At 43.9% G+C, this 11,747-nt stretch overlaps 1 protein-coding gene across 1 annotated transcript; it reads right to left on the reverse strand.

Moving 5' to 3' along the window:
• Nucleotides 1-1,272: 1,272 nt before the first annotated feature.
• On the reverse strand, nt 1,273-8,060 carry LOC144993845 (uncharacterized). The gene is made up of 5 exons (XM_078949657.1): nt 7,904-8,060; nt 7,402-7,503; nt 7,132-7,299; nt 6,903-7,019; nt 1,273-6,706 (listed from the first exon to the last, which is right to left on the reverse strand). Exons 1-5 carry the CDS (start codon nt 7,950-7,952, stop codon nt 1,611-1,613), a joined length of 5,532 nt encoding a protein of 1,843 aa, XP_078805783.1. The 5' UTR covers nt 7,953-8,060; the 3' UTR covers nt 1,273-1,610.
• Between the last annotated feature and the right edge of the window lie 3,687 nt (nt 8,061-11,747).

The raw sequence follows: 11,747 nt of genomic DNA on the forward strand, positions 1-11,747 counted from the left end.
TTTGAAATCCAAGGTTCTGAAAAAAGACGTAGAATTATAATAATATTCAACATGAATAAAATGAATATATTAAAATGCTGTTTTATAATAATAAACATTAAAATAGTTGAAAGGTTAAAAGTTACAGTAATTTGGGGAAAACTGCCAAGCTTAATGTGACGTAGACTTCCTCAGAACTCCAGCTCTGAGGTCATTCCGGGGATCTTCTTTAGCCATTTCTCCAGCTGGGGGGTCACTGCCCCCGAGTGCTCCAACTACCACAGGCCATCACTTTTCATGCTTTCTTCAGTTCTCAGAGTCCTTTATTACTGCATTTTTTTGCAGCATTTTGTTGTTTTCCTTCAGGTTTTCTTTATAGTTGTATTGGTGTGGAGTCTCATGGTGGTCTAAACATCACTTCTATCGTCACTTTGCTGCGTTAAAACAGAAAATGTTTAGAAACATTTCAGAAGCACTATTAGACAGACTGAGGAGTCTAGTGGATCTCTCTGGAAATGTTCCTAAGTGGTTTCATTCTTACTTTTATGTTAGTATGGATAAATGCTCTTTAGTTGTTGTGGGGTTCCCCAAGGCTCTATTTTAGGTCCAACACTTTTTAACTTCTATACGTTTCCTCTTGGGGAAGTAATCAGGAGACACGGCGTTGACTTTGACAGCTATGCTGATGATACACAGCTTTACATCGCTGTGTCTCCATATGACCTTTAATCTGTTAACATTGTTTCAAATAGTATTTTTGAATGGCAGAAAACCTCCTACAGCTCAACCAGGAATAAACTGAAGTTTTAGTCATTGGTTCTGAAGACAAGAGAGAGAGGATTTGACCACATCTTCAGAACTTGAAACCTTCTCAGTGTGTGAGAAACCTGGACGTACTTTTTGACTTTTTGAGTTCGCCACCAGTGTGTGACTGTAAAGCGCTTTGGGCCTTGTAGGTAGAAAAACGCTGTATAAGTATATATAAGTATACGCCATTTACCATTTATTTTTAGTCCTTTAGATATTTTAAATCCCTGCTCTCTGGTTTATCCAAAAACTCTCTGAAACCCTTTTGCTATCCTAGGCACGTGGGTCATCTAGACCCACTAGACAGTGCTCTGAACAACGATTTGTGATCTTCACTGGTGTCCATGGATTACATGAAATCTTTCCACCTTTATCCACCTTTGTCATGGTAGGAGTACATAATAAACCTACAACTATTACAGAATTATTACTGTTTCTTATAGTCCCAGGAGCCTCAGTTCAGGCCTCACAAGAAGAGCAAAATCATTTTAGTTTGACGCATAAAACTTTATTTACAACTGGTTAAAAGACAATATTTAATGTGGAGAAACACAAAGAAATAAATATTTGATGAAAGGTTGGAAAAAAGCTTCTCTGACTTTAACCAATAAATGTTAAATAACAGTTTGTTCCAACAACAAACAATAAATAGGAATGTTAAATAATTATGCAGGAACATCAAAAATATCTTCAAGTTTAGGTTCATACTGTGACCTTTTTCACATTTCTAGATTTCCATTGGTAACCAGATGTTCACGTTTGGTTTAGCATGAAAGACAAATGCAACTTTCCCAACAAAACGGAGCTAAAACCTCCACGGTCAATTACAACATGAAGACCAGAAGACCAAGCAGGAGGTTGAAAACACACATTTGGACAGAAAGTCCAGAACTGGTGGTTGTTGACACCGTGGTTGATTGGGTTGTTCCAGCTCCAGTGGCACCGCTAGTTACAGATGAAGAAACAGTCATGGAACCAGATGCAACAGTGGCTTCATGTGATGCAACCGTTGTACCTGGTCCTGTTGCTGATGATGGGACAGTTGGTGCATCATCTGCCTTAGGAACAGGTGTGGTGAGGGTTGCTGGGGGAGCTGGTGCAAGGACGGCGGAGGTTGCTGGGGCAACTGGTGTCGGATTGGTGGAAGCAGCTGTTGTCATTTCAAAGGTAGTGGATGTTGATGTGGCAACTTTTGTGGCTTGAGGGAGACTTGGGCTTGGTAATGCAACTATTGTGGTTTCAGAAATGGTGGAGGTTGATGCTGCAACTGTTGTGGTTTCTGGTGTTGCGGAGGTTGATACTGCAACTGTCATGGTTTCAGAAATGGTGGAGGTTGATGCAGCAACTGCTGTGGCTTCAGAGTTAGTGGAAGTCGATGTTGCAGAGATGTTGGAGGTCATTGTGGCAGCAGTTGATGGTGCGGGAGTTGATGCGGCAACTGTTGTTGCCTCAGACACAGCGGAAGGTGAAGCGGCAACTGTTGTGGGGTCAGAGTTTGTCAAGGTTGATGCGACAACTGTTGTGACTCCAGAGATAGCAGAGGTTGATGCTGCAACTTTTCTGGTTTCAGCGATAACGGAGGTTGTTTCGGAAACTGTGGTGGCTTCAGAGATAGTGGAAGTTGATGCTGCAGCAGTTGATGTTGCAGAGATGGTCGAGGTTATTGCCGCAGCAGTTGATGGTGCGGGTGTTGATGCGGCGACTGTTGTGGCTTCAGAATAAGTGGAAGTTGATGCGGCAACTGTTGTGGCTTCGGGGATGACAGAAGTCGATGGAGCAACTGTTGTTGCTTTAGAGATAGCAGAAGTTGATGTGGCGACTGTTGTGGGGTCAAAGCTTGTAAAGGTGGACGTGGCAACTGTTGTGGCTTCAGAGGTAGCAGAAGTTGATGCTGCAGCAGATGATGTTGCAGCGATCGTGGAGGTCACTGATGGTACGGGGGTTGATGCGGCAACTGTTGTGGCTTCATAGTTAGTGGAAGTTGATGCGGCAACTGTTGTTGCTTCAGAGATGGCGGAAGTTGATGCGGCAAATGTTGTTGCTTCAGAGATGGCGGCAGTTGATCCGGCAACTGTTGTGGCTTCAGAGATGGCGGCAGTTGGTCCGGCAACTGTTGTTGCTTCAGAGATGGTGGAAGTTGATGCAGCAACTGTTGTGGCTTCAGAGATGGCGGAAGTTGATCCAGAAACTGTTGTTGCTTCAGAGATGGCGCCAGTTGGTCCGGCAATTGTTGTTGCTTCAGAGATGGCGGCAGTTGATGCGGCAAATGTTGTTGCTTCAGAGATGGTGGAAGTTGATCCGGCAACTGTTGTGGCTTCAGAGATGGCGCCAGTTGGTCCGGCAACTGTTGTTGCTTCAGAGATGGCAGCAGTTGATGCTGCAAATGTTGTTGCTTCAGAGATGGTGGAAGTTGATCCGGCAACTGTTGTGGCTTCAGAGATGGTGGCAGTTGGTCCGGCAACTGTTGTTGCTTCAGAGATGGCAGCAGTTGATGCTGCAAATGTTGTTGCTTCAGAGATGGTGGAAGTTGATGCAGCAACTGTTGTTGCTTCAGAAATGACAGAAGTCGATGCAGCAACTGTTTTTGCTTCATAAATAGCAGAAGTTGATGTGGCAACTGTTGTAGGGTCAGAGCTTGTCAAGGGGGAAAGGGCAACTGTGGTTATTTCAGAGATAGCGGAAGTTGAAGCGGGAACTGTTGTTGCTTCAGAGATGACAGAAGTCGATGCAGCAACTGTTGTTGCTTCAGAGACAGCGGAAGTTGATGCGGCGACTGTGGTGGGTTCAAAAATAGTAAAAGTTGATGCTGAAGCAGTTGATGTTGCAGAGATGGTGGAGGTCATTGAGGCAGCAGTTGATGGTGTTTGGGTTGATGCTGAAACTGTTGTGGCTTCAGAGTTACTAGATGTTGATGCTGCAACTGTTGTTACTTCAGAGATAGCGAAGGTTGATCCTGCAACTGTTGTTTCTTCAGAGATGGCGGAAGTTGATCCGGCAACTGTTGTTGCTTCAGAGATGACGGCAGTTGGTCCGGCAACTGTTGTTGCTTCAGAGATGGCGGCAGTTGATGCGGCAAATGTTGTTGCTTCAGAGATGGTGGAAGTTGATGCGGCAACTGTTGTGGCTTCAGAGTTAGTAGATGTTGATGCGGCAACTGTTGTTGCTTCAGAGATGGCGGCAGTTGGTCCAGCAACTGTTGTTGCTTCAGAGATGGCGGCAGTTGATGCTGCAAATGTTGTTGCTTCAGAGATGGTGGAAGTTGATGCGGCAACTGTTGTGGCTTCAGAGTTAGTAGATGTTGATGCGGCAACTGTTTTTGCTTCAGAGATGGCGGCAGTTGGTCCGGCAACTGTTGTTGCTTCAGAGATGGTGGCAGTTGATGCGGCAACTGTTGTGGCTTCAGAGTTAGTAGATGTTGATGTGGCAACTGTTGTTGCTTCAGAGATGGTGGAAGTTGATCCTGCAACTGTTGTTGCTTCAGAGATGGCGGAAGTTGATCCGGCAACTGTTGTTGCTTCAGAGATGGTGGAAGTTGATGCGGCAACTGTTGTGGCTTCAGAGTTAGTAGATGTTGATGCGGCAACTGTTGTTGCTTCAGAGATGGCGGCAGTTGGTCCAGCAACTGTTGTTGCTTCAGAGATGGCGGCAGTTGATGCTGCAAATGTTGTTGCTTCAGAGATGGTGGAAGTTGATGCGGCAACTGTTGTTGCTTCAGAGATGACAGAAGTCGATTCAGCAACTGTTGTTGCTTCAGAGATAGTAGAAGTTGATGTGGCAACTGTTGTAGGGTCAGAGCTTGTCAAGGGGGAAATGGCAACTGTGGTTGCTTCAGAGATAGCGGAAGTTGAAGCTGGAACTGTTGTTGCTTCAGAGATGGTGGAAGTTGATGCGGCAGCTGTTGTGGCTTCAGAGATGACAGAAGTCGATGCAGTAACTGTTGTTGCTTCAGAGACAGCGGAAGTTGATGTGGCGACTGTGGTGGCTTCAAAAATAGTAAAAGTTGATGCTGAAGCAGTTGATGATGCAGTGATGGTGGAAGTCATTGAGGCAGCAGTTGATGGTGTTTGGGCTGCAACTGTTGTTGCTTCAGAGATGGCGGCAGTTGATGCGGCAAATGTTGTTGCTTCAGAGATGGTGGAAGTTGATCCTGCAACTGTTGTTGCTTCAGAGATGGCGGAAGTTGATCCGGCAACTGTTGTTGCTTCAGAGATGGCGGCAGTTGGTCCGGCAACTGTTGTTGCTTCAGAGATGGTGGAAGTTGATGCAGCAACTGTTGTGGCTTCAGAGATGGCGGAAGTTGATCCAGAAACTGTTGTTGCTTCAGAGATGGCGGCAGTTGGTCCGGCAACTGTTGTTGCTTCAGAGATGGTGGCAGTTAATGCGGCAAATGTTGTTGCTTCAGAGATGGTGGAAGTTGATGCTGCAACTGTTGTGGCTTCAGAGTTAGTAGATGTTGATGCGGCAACTGTTGTTGCTCCCGAGATGGCGGAAGTTGATCCGGCAACTGTTGTTGCTTCAGAGATGGCGGCAGTTGGTCCGGCAAATGTTGTTGCTTCAGAGATGGCGGCAGTTGATGCGGCAACTGTTGTTGCTTCAGAGATGGTGGAAGTTGATGCGGCAACTGTTGTTGCTTCAGAGATGGCGGAAGTTGATCCGGCAACTGTTGTTGCTTCAGAGATGGCGGCAGTTGGTCCGGCAACTGTTGTTGCTTCAGAGATGGCGGCAGTTGATGCGGCAAATGTTGTTGCTTCAGAGATGGTGGAAGTTGATCCGGCAACTGTTGTGGCTTCAGAGATGACAGAAGGCGACGCAGCAACTGTTGTTGCTTCAGAGATAGCAGAAGTTGATGTGGCAAATGTTGTAGGGTCAGAGCTTGTCAAGGGGGAAATGGCAACTGTGGTTGCTTCAGAGATAGCGGAAGTTGATCTGGCAACTGTTGTTGCTTCAACTGATGTGGTTTCTAATTTTGTGGAGGTTGATGCTGCAACTGTTGAGGTTTCTGGTGTTGTGGAGGTTGATGTAGCGACTGTTCTGGCTTCAGAGGTTGTGGAGGTTGATGCTGCAACTGTTGTTGTTTCGGGTGTTTTGGAGGTTGATGTTGCAACTGTTGTGGTTTCAGAGCTTGTGGATGTTGATGCTGCAACTGTCGTGGTTTCAGATCTTGTGGATGTTGATGCTGCAACTGTTGTAGTTTCTGGTGTTGTGGAGGTTGATGTAGCGACTGTTGTGGTTTCAGAGCTTGTGGAGGTTGATGCTGCAACTGTCATGGTTTCAGATCTTGTGGATGTTGATGCTGCAACTGTTGTAGTTTCTGGTGTTGTGGAAGTTGATGGTTCAACTGTTGAGGTTTTTGGTGTTGTGGAAGTTGATGGTGCAACTGTTGAGGTTTCAGAAGTTTTAGAGGTTGATGCTGCAACTGTTGAGGTTTCTGGTGTTGTGGAGGTTGATAGTGCAACTGTTGTGGTTTCAGTGCTTGCGGAGGTTGATGCCTTAACTGTTGTGGTTTCTGCTGTTGTGGAGGTTGATGCCTCAACTGTTGTGGTTTCTGCTGTTGTGGAAGTTGATGGTTCAACTGTTGTGGTTTCAGGTGTTGTGGAGGTTAATGCTGCAACTGTTGTGGTTTCAGTGCTTGTGGAGGTTGCTGCTGCAACTGTTTTGGTTTCAGAGCTTGTGGAGGTTGATACTGCATTTGTTGTGGTTTCAGAGCTTGTGGACGTTTCTGCTGCAGTTGTGGCTGCTTTCGTAGTAGAAGTCGTTGGTTGAACAGTTGTGGTTATTTTGGTTACACCGCTGCAAAATGGTCCAGCAGTGATGGATCCAACGTTCTCCATGAAAGGCAGCTTCCCCAGGCCGGTTGCAGCTGCACATGTGTTTGGAGACACGCAGCCCTGAGCTGGATATGATGTGGAGCCGTCATTCACTGTAGATCAACACAAGGAGGTTTAGTTTAGAATGTTGTCAACATTAACAATAAGAAAGTTGATCAAATCAAGTTCTTGCTAACACGTTTTGGAATCTGTGACTCATGAGTTCTCCTCAAACACAGAGGCTGATGATTATTACAAAGCAGAAGAAGATTCTTGAGGTCAGACTCCTAAGTTGCCATGAAAACTCACAGGTTGCTTGGAAGCAGCTGGTCTGGTCTCCTGAACACGGAACTGTAGAGCTGCACTGAGAGGTGATCGGGTCACAGGTGGGACACGTCAGGCCGTTGGCAGACAGAGGGGTAGGAACTGAAACCCAGTAAGAGATTTATTATCAACCAGACAAATGTGTAGAAGCTTCAGAGGAACATCCACATGTTTGGAAATCGGAGGTTTGCAGTAAAAAGCTGAGTGTCCGTACAAGCCAGGGTCTGGGAGTTGCAGTTGTCCGAGTTGCAGCACTGAGCCGATGCAATGGCACTGGAATAACCCAAGTTGACAGAAAAGGTTGCCGCTCCAGCCATGGGACAAAGAGAAGGAGCAGCACAGTCCTTGTAGACCTGTGTTCCTGAAGCTCCAGGTGAAGAGGCTGCAGTCAAAGGACAGTTGGTGTTACTGATGGAAACCCCACAGAACTTTCCAGAACAGCTTCAGGCTTTCACTGTACAGTCATGAGAGGAGAAGATTATACCTGTGATGGAAGCGGTTACACACATGGTCCCTGAGCCGCACGTCTTAGGAAATGTTTGTGAACATGCTGCGTCTGCACAGGCGACACACTGAAGAGCAGCAGCTGCAGAGACAAAAACATTTCAGTCCATTCATGAATGTGGATCCACCTTTCTGCAGGGATCCTTTCTGATCCAGTTGTTGTGTGTAATCATGACAATCAGCGATCCATTTGGAATCAATGACAAAAACGTTCAAGTTTCAAAGCTTTAGAATGGAGAGTTTTCTGTTGAACTTGAAACTTCTCATCTTTCAAATATTCTCTTTGATCATTTCTAAGCGTTCTTTATCCCAGAGAAATCTATTTACCCTCACATTTCAAATGTTGGACTTCCTAAAGAGTTTTCTGCATTTGAATCTTTGAATTGAACACAAGTGAAGGGAAAACCTGAAAAGAGCTGCTCAGATGTCACAGACGCTTCAAAGATCCTAAAGTGGGAGAGAAACAGGTGAATGTTGGTTACCTGAGCTGCAGAGCGCATAGATGAGAGTCAGAGAGAAGATCAGCTTCATCCTGATGCACAGGTGACTTCTGCCGGTTTGATGCTGCTGCGGAGCAGCTGCTCTGCTTTTAAGCTGCTCAGGTGACCTCAGCTTTGGGTGTGTTGCTGTGCTACAGCGTCAAACCCGTGTTACCTCCTTTGTGAGCATCACAGCAAGCAGGCACACCCTTCTGAACCGTCAACATGTATTTGTGGAATATTTAGCTAAGAGAATGGGGGAAAGCCCCATGAATCAGTCAAATGAGAGAAAGAACAAAAGCATTTCTATTGATTAGTAGCTTCAGGTAAACGGCGTGGGTGCGTTAAGGGTCTGAGATGACGTTCAAACACTAAAGTCCATGTCCTTCCTCATATTTGAGCATCACTTCGCTTCTCTGGGTTTTGGTAATGGTAAAGGAAAATGACAAGTCCTTTCTAAGGAGCAGTTTCTTTTCCATTGCAGTCATGTTTTCATGCTGTGTTCATTGTGTGTGGGGGGGTCACAGGGTCAGTGGAGGGGTTCAACGGTTTGAATCTTGGTGGTTCCTTTTTTCCAGTTAGTTTTGAACTGTAAAGCTCTGAGAGCTGCTGAAAGCGTGGAAAGATGTTTGCATGAATAAAGGTGGACGTCTATGGAGGCTGAGGGAGGTTCTGTCAGTATTTCTGGAAAACGACGTCCTTATTGTTTCTACATGTGAGCAGCACATATTTGCTCCTGTTTCCAGGTGTTTCTTGTTGCTGCTGTGGTTTGTTTTGGGCAAACATGGATGAGTAAAAAGGGAGAAATGTTCCCCTGAATGAAAGCAGAGATGCTTTCCTGCGTCGGTGCGTCTTTTGACGCTACAGAAAGTGATTGACGTGGAGTGGAATGCTTCAAATTACGGGGCAACCCTGCGGCCTGTGTCACAGTCCTGCTGTTCTCCTGAGTCGACGTCAGGAATCTGGTCCGTTCACTTCTCTGCTGCAGGGCGGGGCGCGGCACGCCGTCCTCCCATCATGCAGCAGCTGGCCCTGAGCCAGTGAGGATTAATAAAAAATGTTATGTTACTCCAGGCTAGATTATTTCTTGGTTAACAGCTCCTTGTTGAGCATAGCTACGGAAGCACAGATCCACCCCATTACTATCAGTGACCACGCACCGGTTTCCCTAACTTTATCGACTTTTTTGCTGAAGAATGGTCCTCATATTTACAAAATAATGACCACCCAGGTATATCCTCATGCCTTTTATGGGAAGCCGGGAAAGCAGTCATGAGAGGCAAAATAATCACCTTCTCATCCCACAAAACAAGAAACAAAAACTCTAAACTAGTGGATTAAGAGCAAAAAATCAGACTGTTAGAGGAAACGTACAGCAACTCTCTGGATGAACAAACTCTACAACAAATAAGGAAAGTAAGAATCGAACTAAATCAAATAACTAATCAAAGAACACAGTTTTTACAGAGATTGCGCTTGGAGAAGTTTGATCACAGTAATAAATCTGGGAAATATTTGGCAAATCAACTCAAAATAAACAAAGAGAAGACAACTATTTCATCAGTCATAGACCTAACAGGAAACGCAACACATGATCCAGCTGCAATAAATTCTGTTTTTAAAAACTTTTACCAATCCCTCTACTCATCCCAAATTAATCCTTCTGACAATGACATTAATAGTTTTCTCAATAGCATAGATTTGCCTAGACCAACAGAGGAACAAATCACAGCCCTGGAGTCCCCTCTTACTGAAGAAGACCTACATAAAGCATTAACCAACATGCCTAGTAAAAAAGCCCCAGGACCAGACGGCTTCCCAGCAGAATTTTATAAAGAGTTTTGGCAAATCTTAGCTCCCATTTTTCTCAGAATGACAATAGAAATTAAGGATAACAATTATTTACCTCCAAATATGAATTCTGCTAATATTATCTTACTTCTGAAACCTGGAAAAGATCACACATCACCATCCAGCTATCGACCCATATCGCTGATTAATGCAGATCTTAAAGTTTTCTGCAAAGCTTTGGCAGGAAGACTGGAGAAGGTAGTTCCTTCTCTCATGCATCCTGACCAAACAGGCTTTATAAAGGGTAGACATTCATCCACCAACATGCACAGATTAATCAACCTCATAGATTATACAACCATCAACAACCGAGAAGCAACCATTTTGTCACTGGATGCAGACAAGGCATTTGATCGGGTCAACTGGAAATTTTTAACAGCCACCCTGAATAAATTTGGCTTCGGAAAATAGTTTATTAACTGGATTAAAATATTATATGCCTCTCCTAATGCTCGTGTCAGAACCAATGATCAAACAACTCCAAGCTTTAACTTACAAAGAGGAACCAGACAAGGCTGTCCACTATCTCCGTCTTTATTTGCACTATTTATTGAACCTCTAGCTGCTGCAATTAGGCAAAGTTGAGACATTGAAGGCATTCAAACCAGAAATCTAGAAAACACAAAATAAGTCTTTACGCAGATGATGTTTTACTATTCACTCCAAATTCACAATCTTCCATCTGCCAAATCATTTCCCTAATTAATACATTTTCTTCAGTTTTGGAATACTCCATAAACTGGTCTAAAAGCACAATTCTACCAATTAATTGCAATTATCTAAATCCGTCATGTGTTAAACTCCAAACAGGCAACATAAAGTACTTAGGTATAAATATTTCCTCTAGGCTTTCTGATCTATTCAAGCTAAACCACACCCAACTCCTTAAAACAACTGAGGCTGATCTCACCAGATGGAAAACTCTTCCCATTTCCCTTCTAGGGAGAGTTGCAACCATAAAATGACGATTCTCCCCAAAATTAACTATCTGTTTTCAATGATTCCTTCCAAACCTCCAACTACTTGGTTCAAATCATTAGACTCATTAATTTCCCAATTCCTTTGGGAAGATAAACCACCAAGGATCAGTTTGAAAACTATTCAAAAACCTAAAGATAGAGGAGGACTAGGCCTACCAGACTTCCAGGACTACTCCTCCACAAACAGATTGTTTTATGTCCAAAAAGGGCTGAATCCTGGTGTGTTAGATGAATCTTGGCTAGATATAGAACAAAATCTCTGTGATAACCTAGATATTTCTAATTTACCTTTCTTCAGTTCTAAAATTAAACAACACAAATGCTTCAGAAGTTTAAACATCAGATCATCCTTAACAGCCTGCTGGGATTTACTTAAAAAAAAACAACCTCACATTATTTCCATGTAAACTCACCCCCATTTGGAATTACCCTGACATTTTAATTAACAAAAACATGATTAACTTTATTTCATGGAAGAACAAAGGAATTCATCAGTTTCAGCATATAATTCAGAATGGGACATTTATGTCCCTCTCAATGTTATCCTCAATCTATGGGATTAGGGTAAACAAATTTCTAGAATATCAGCAGCTTAAATCAGCTATAAGCACTAAATACTGCCTGACCCAAATAGACCTAGACCTTCCCCTTACAGTAACACATTTCACTGATCTTAAAAATCCAAAGTTCGGCTCCAAAATTTATAAATTGATATCTAACATAGATGAAACAATTTACTTACCCATGACAAAATGGGAGTCTGAGCTATCATTGAATTCTAGTGATCAATTTTGGCTACAGATCTGTTTGAATGCCTTTAATATGACCAAAAGTCCTAATCTGCAATTTATCCAATACAATTCTCCACAGAATTCACTACACCGGACAGAGGTTATTTAAAATGGGTCTCAATCAGTCTGCTGTATGCACACAGTGCACAGGTAACAACATAGATGACTATTTGCATGCCCTGTGGGTCTGTCCACCTGTCCAATCATTCTGGCGCAAGGTCTGTG

The sequence above is a fragment of the Oryzias latipes genome, chromosome 1 (genome assembly GCF_053564925.1).
Source record: "Oryzias latipes strain Hd-rR chromosome 1, Olatipes_Hd-rR_3.1".
Taxonomy (NCBI): Eukaryota; Metazoa; Chordata; class Actinopteri; order Beloniformes; family Adrianichthyidae; genus Oryzias; species Oryzias latipes.

Excerpts from the sequence above, each read along its gene's own strand:
- LOC144993845 (XM_078949657.1), bottom strand. The coding sequence starts at position 7,952 with ATGAAGCTGATCTTCTCTCTGACTCTCATCTATGCGCTCTGCAGCTCA. Across the intron at positions 7,020-7,131 it reads CAACTCCCAGACCCTGGCTT|TTCCTACCCCTCTGTCTGCC; the intron begins GTACGGACACTC and ends ACTGGGTTTCAG. Across the intron at positions 6,707-6,902 it reads CAGCTGCTTCCAAGCAACCT|TGAATGACGGCTCCACATCA; the intron begins GTGAGTTTTCAT and ends GTTGATCTACAG.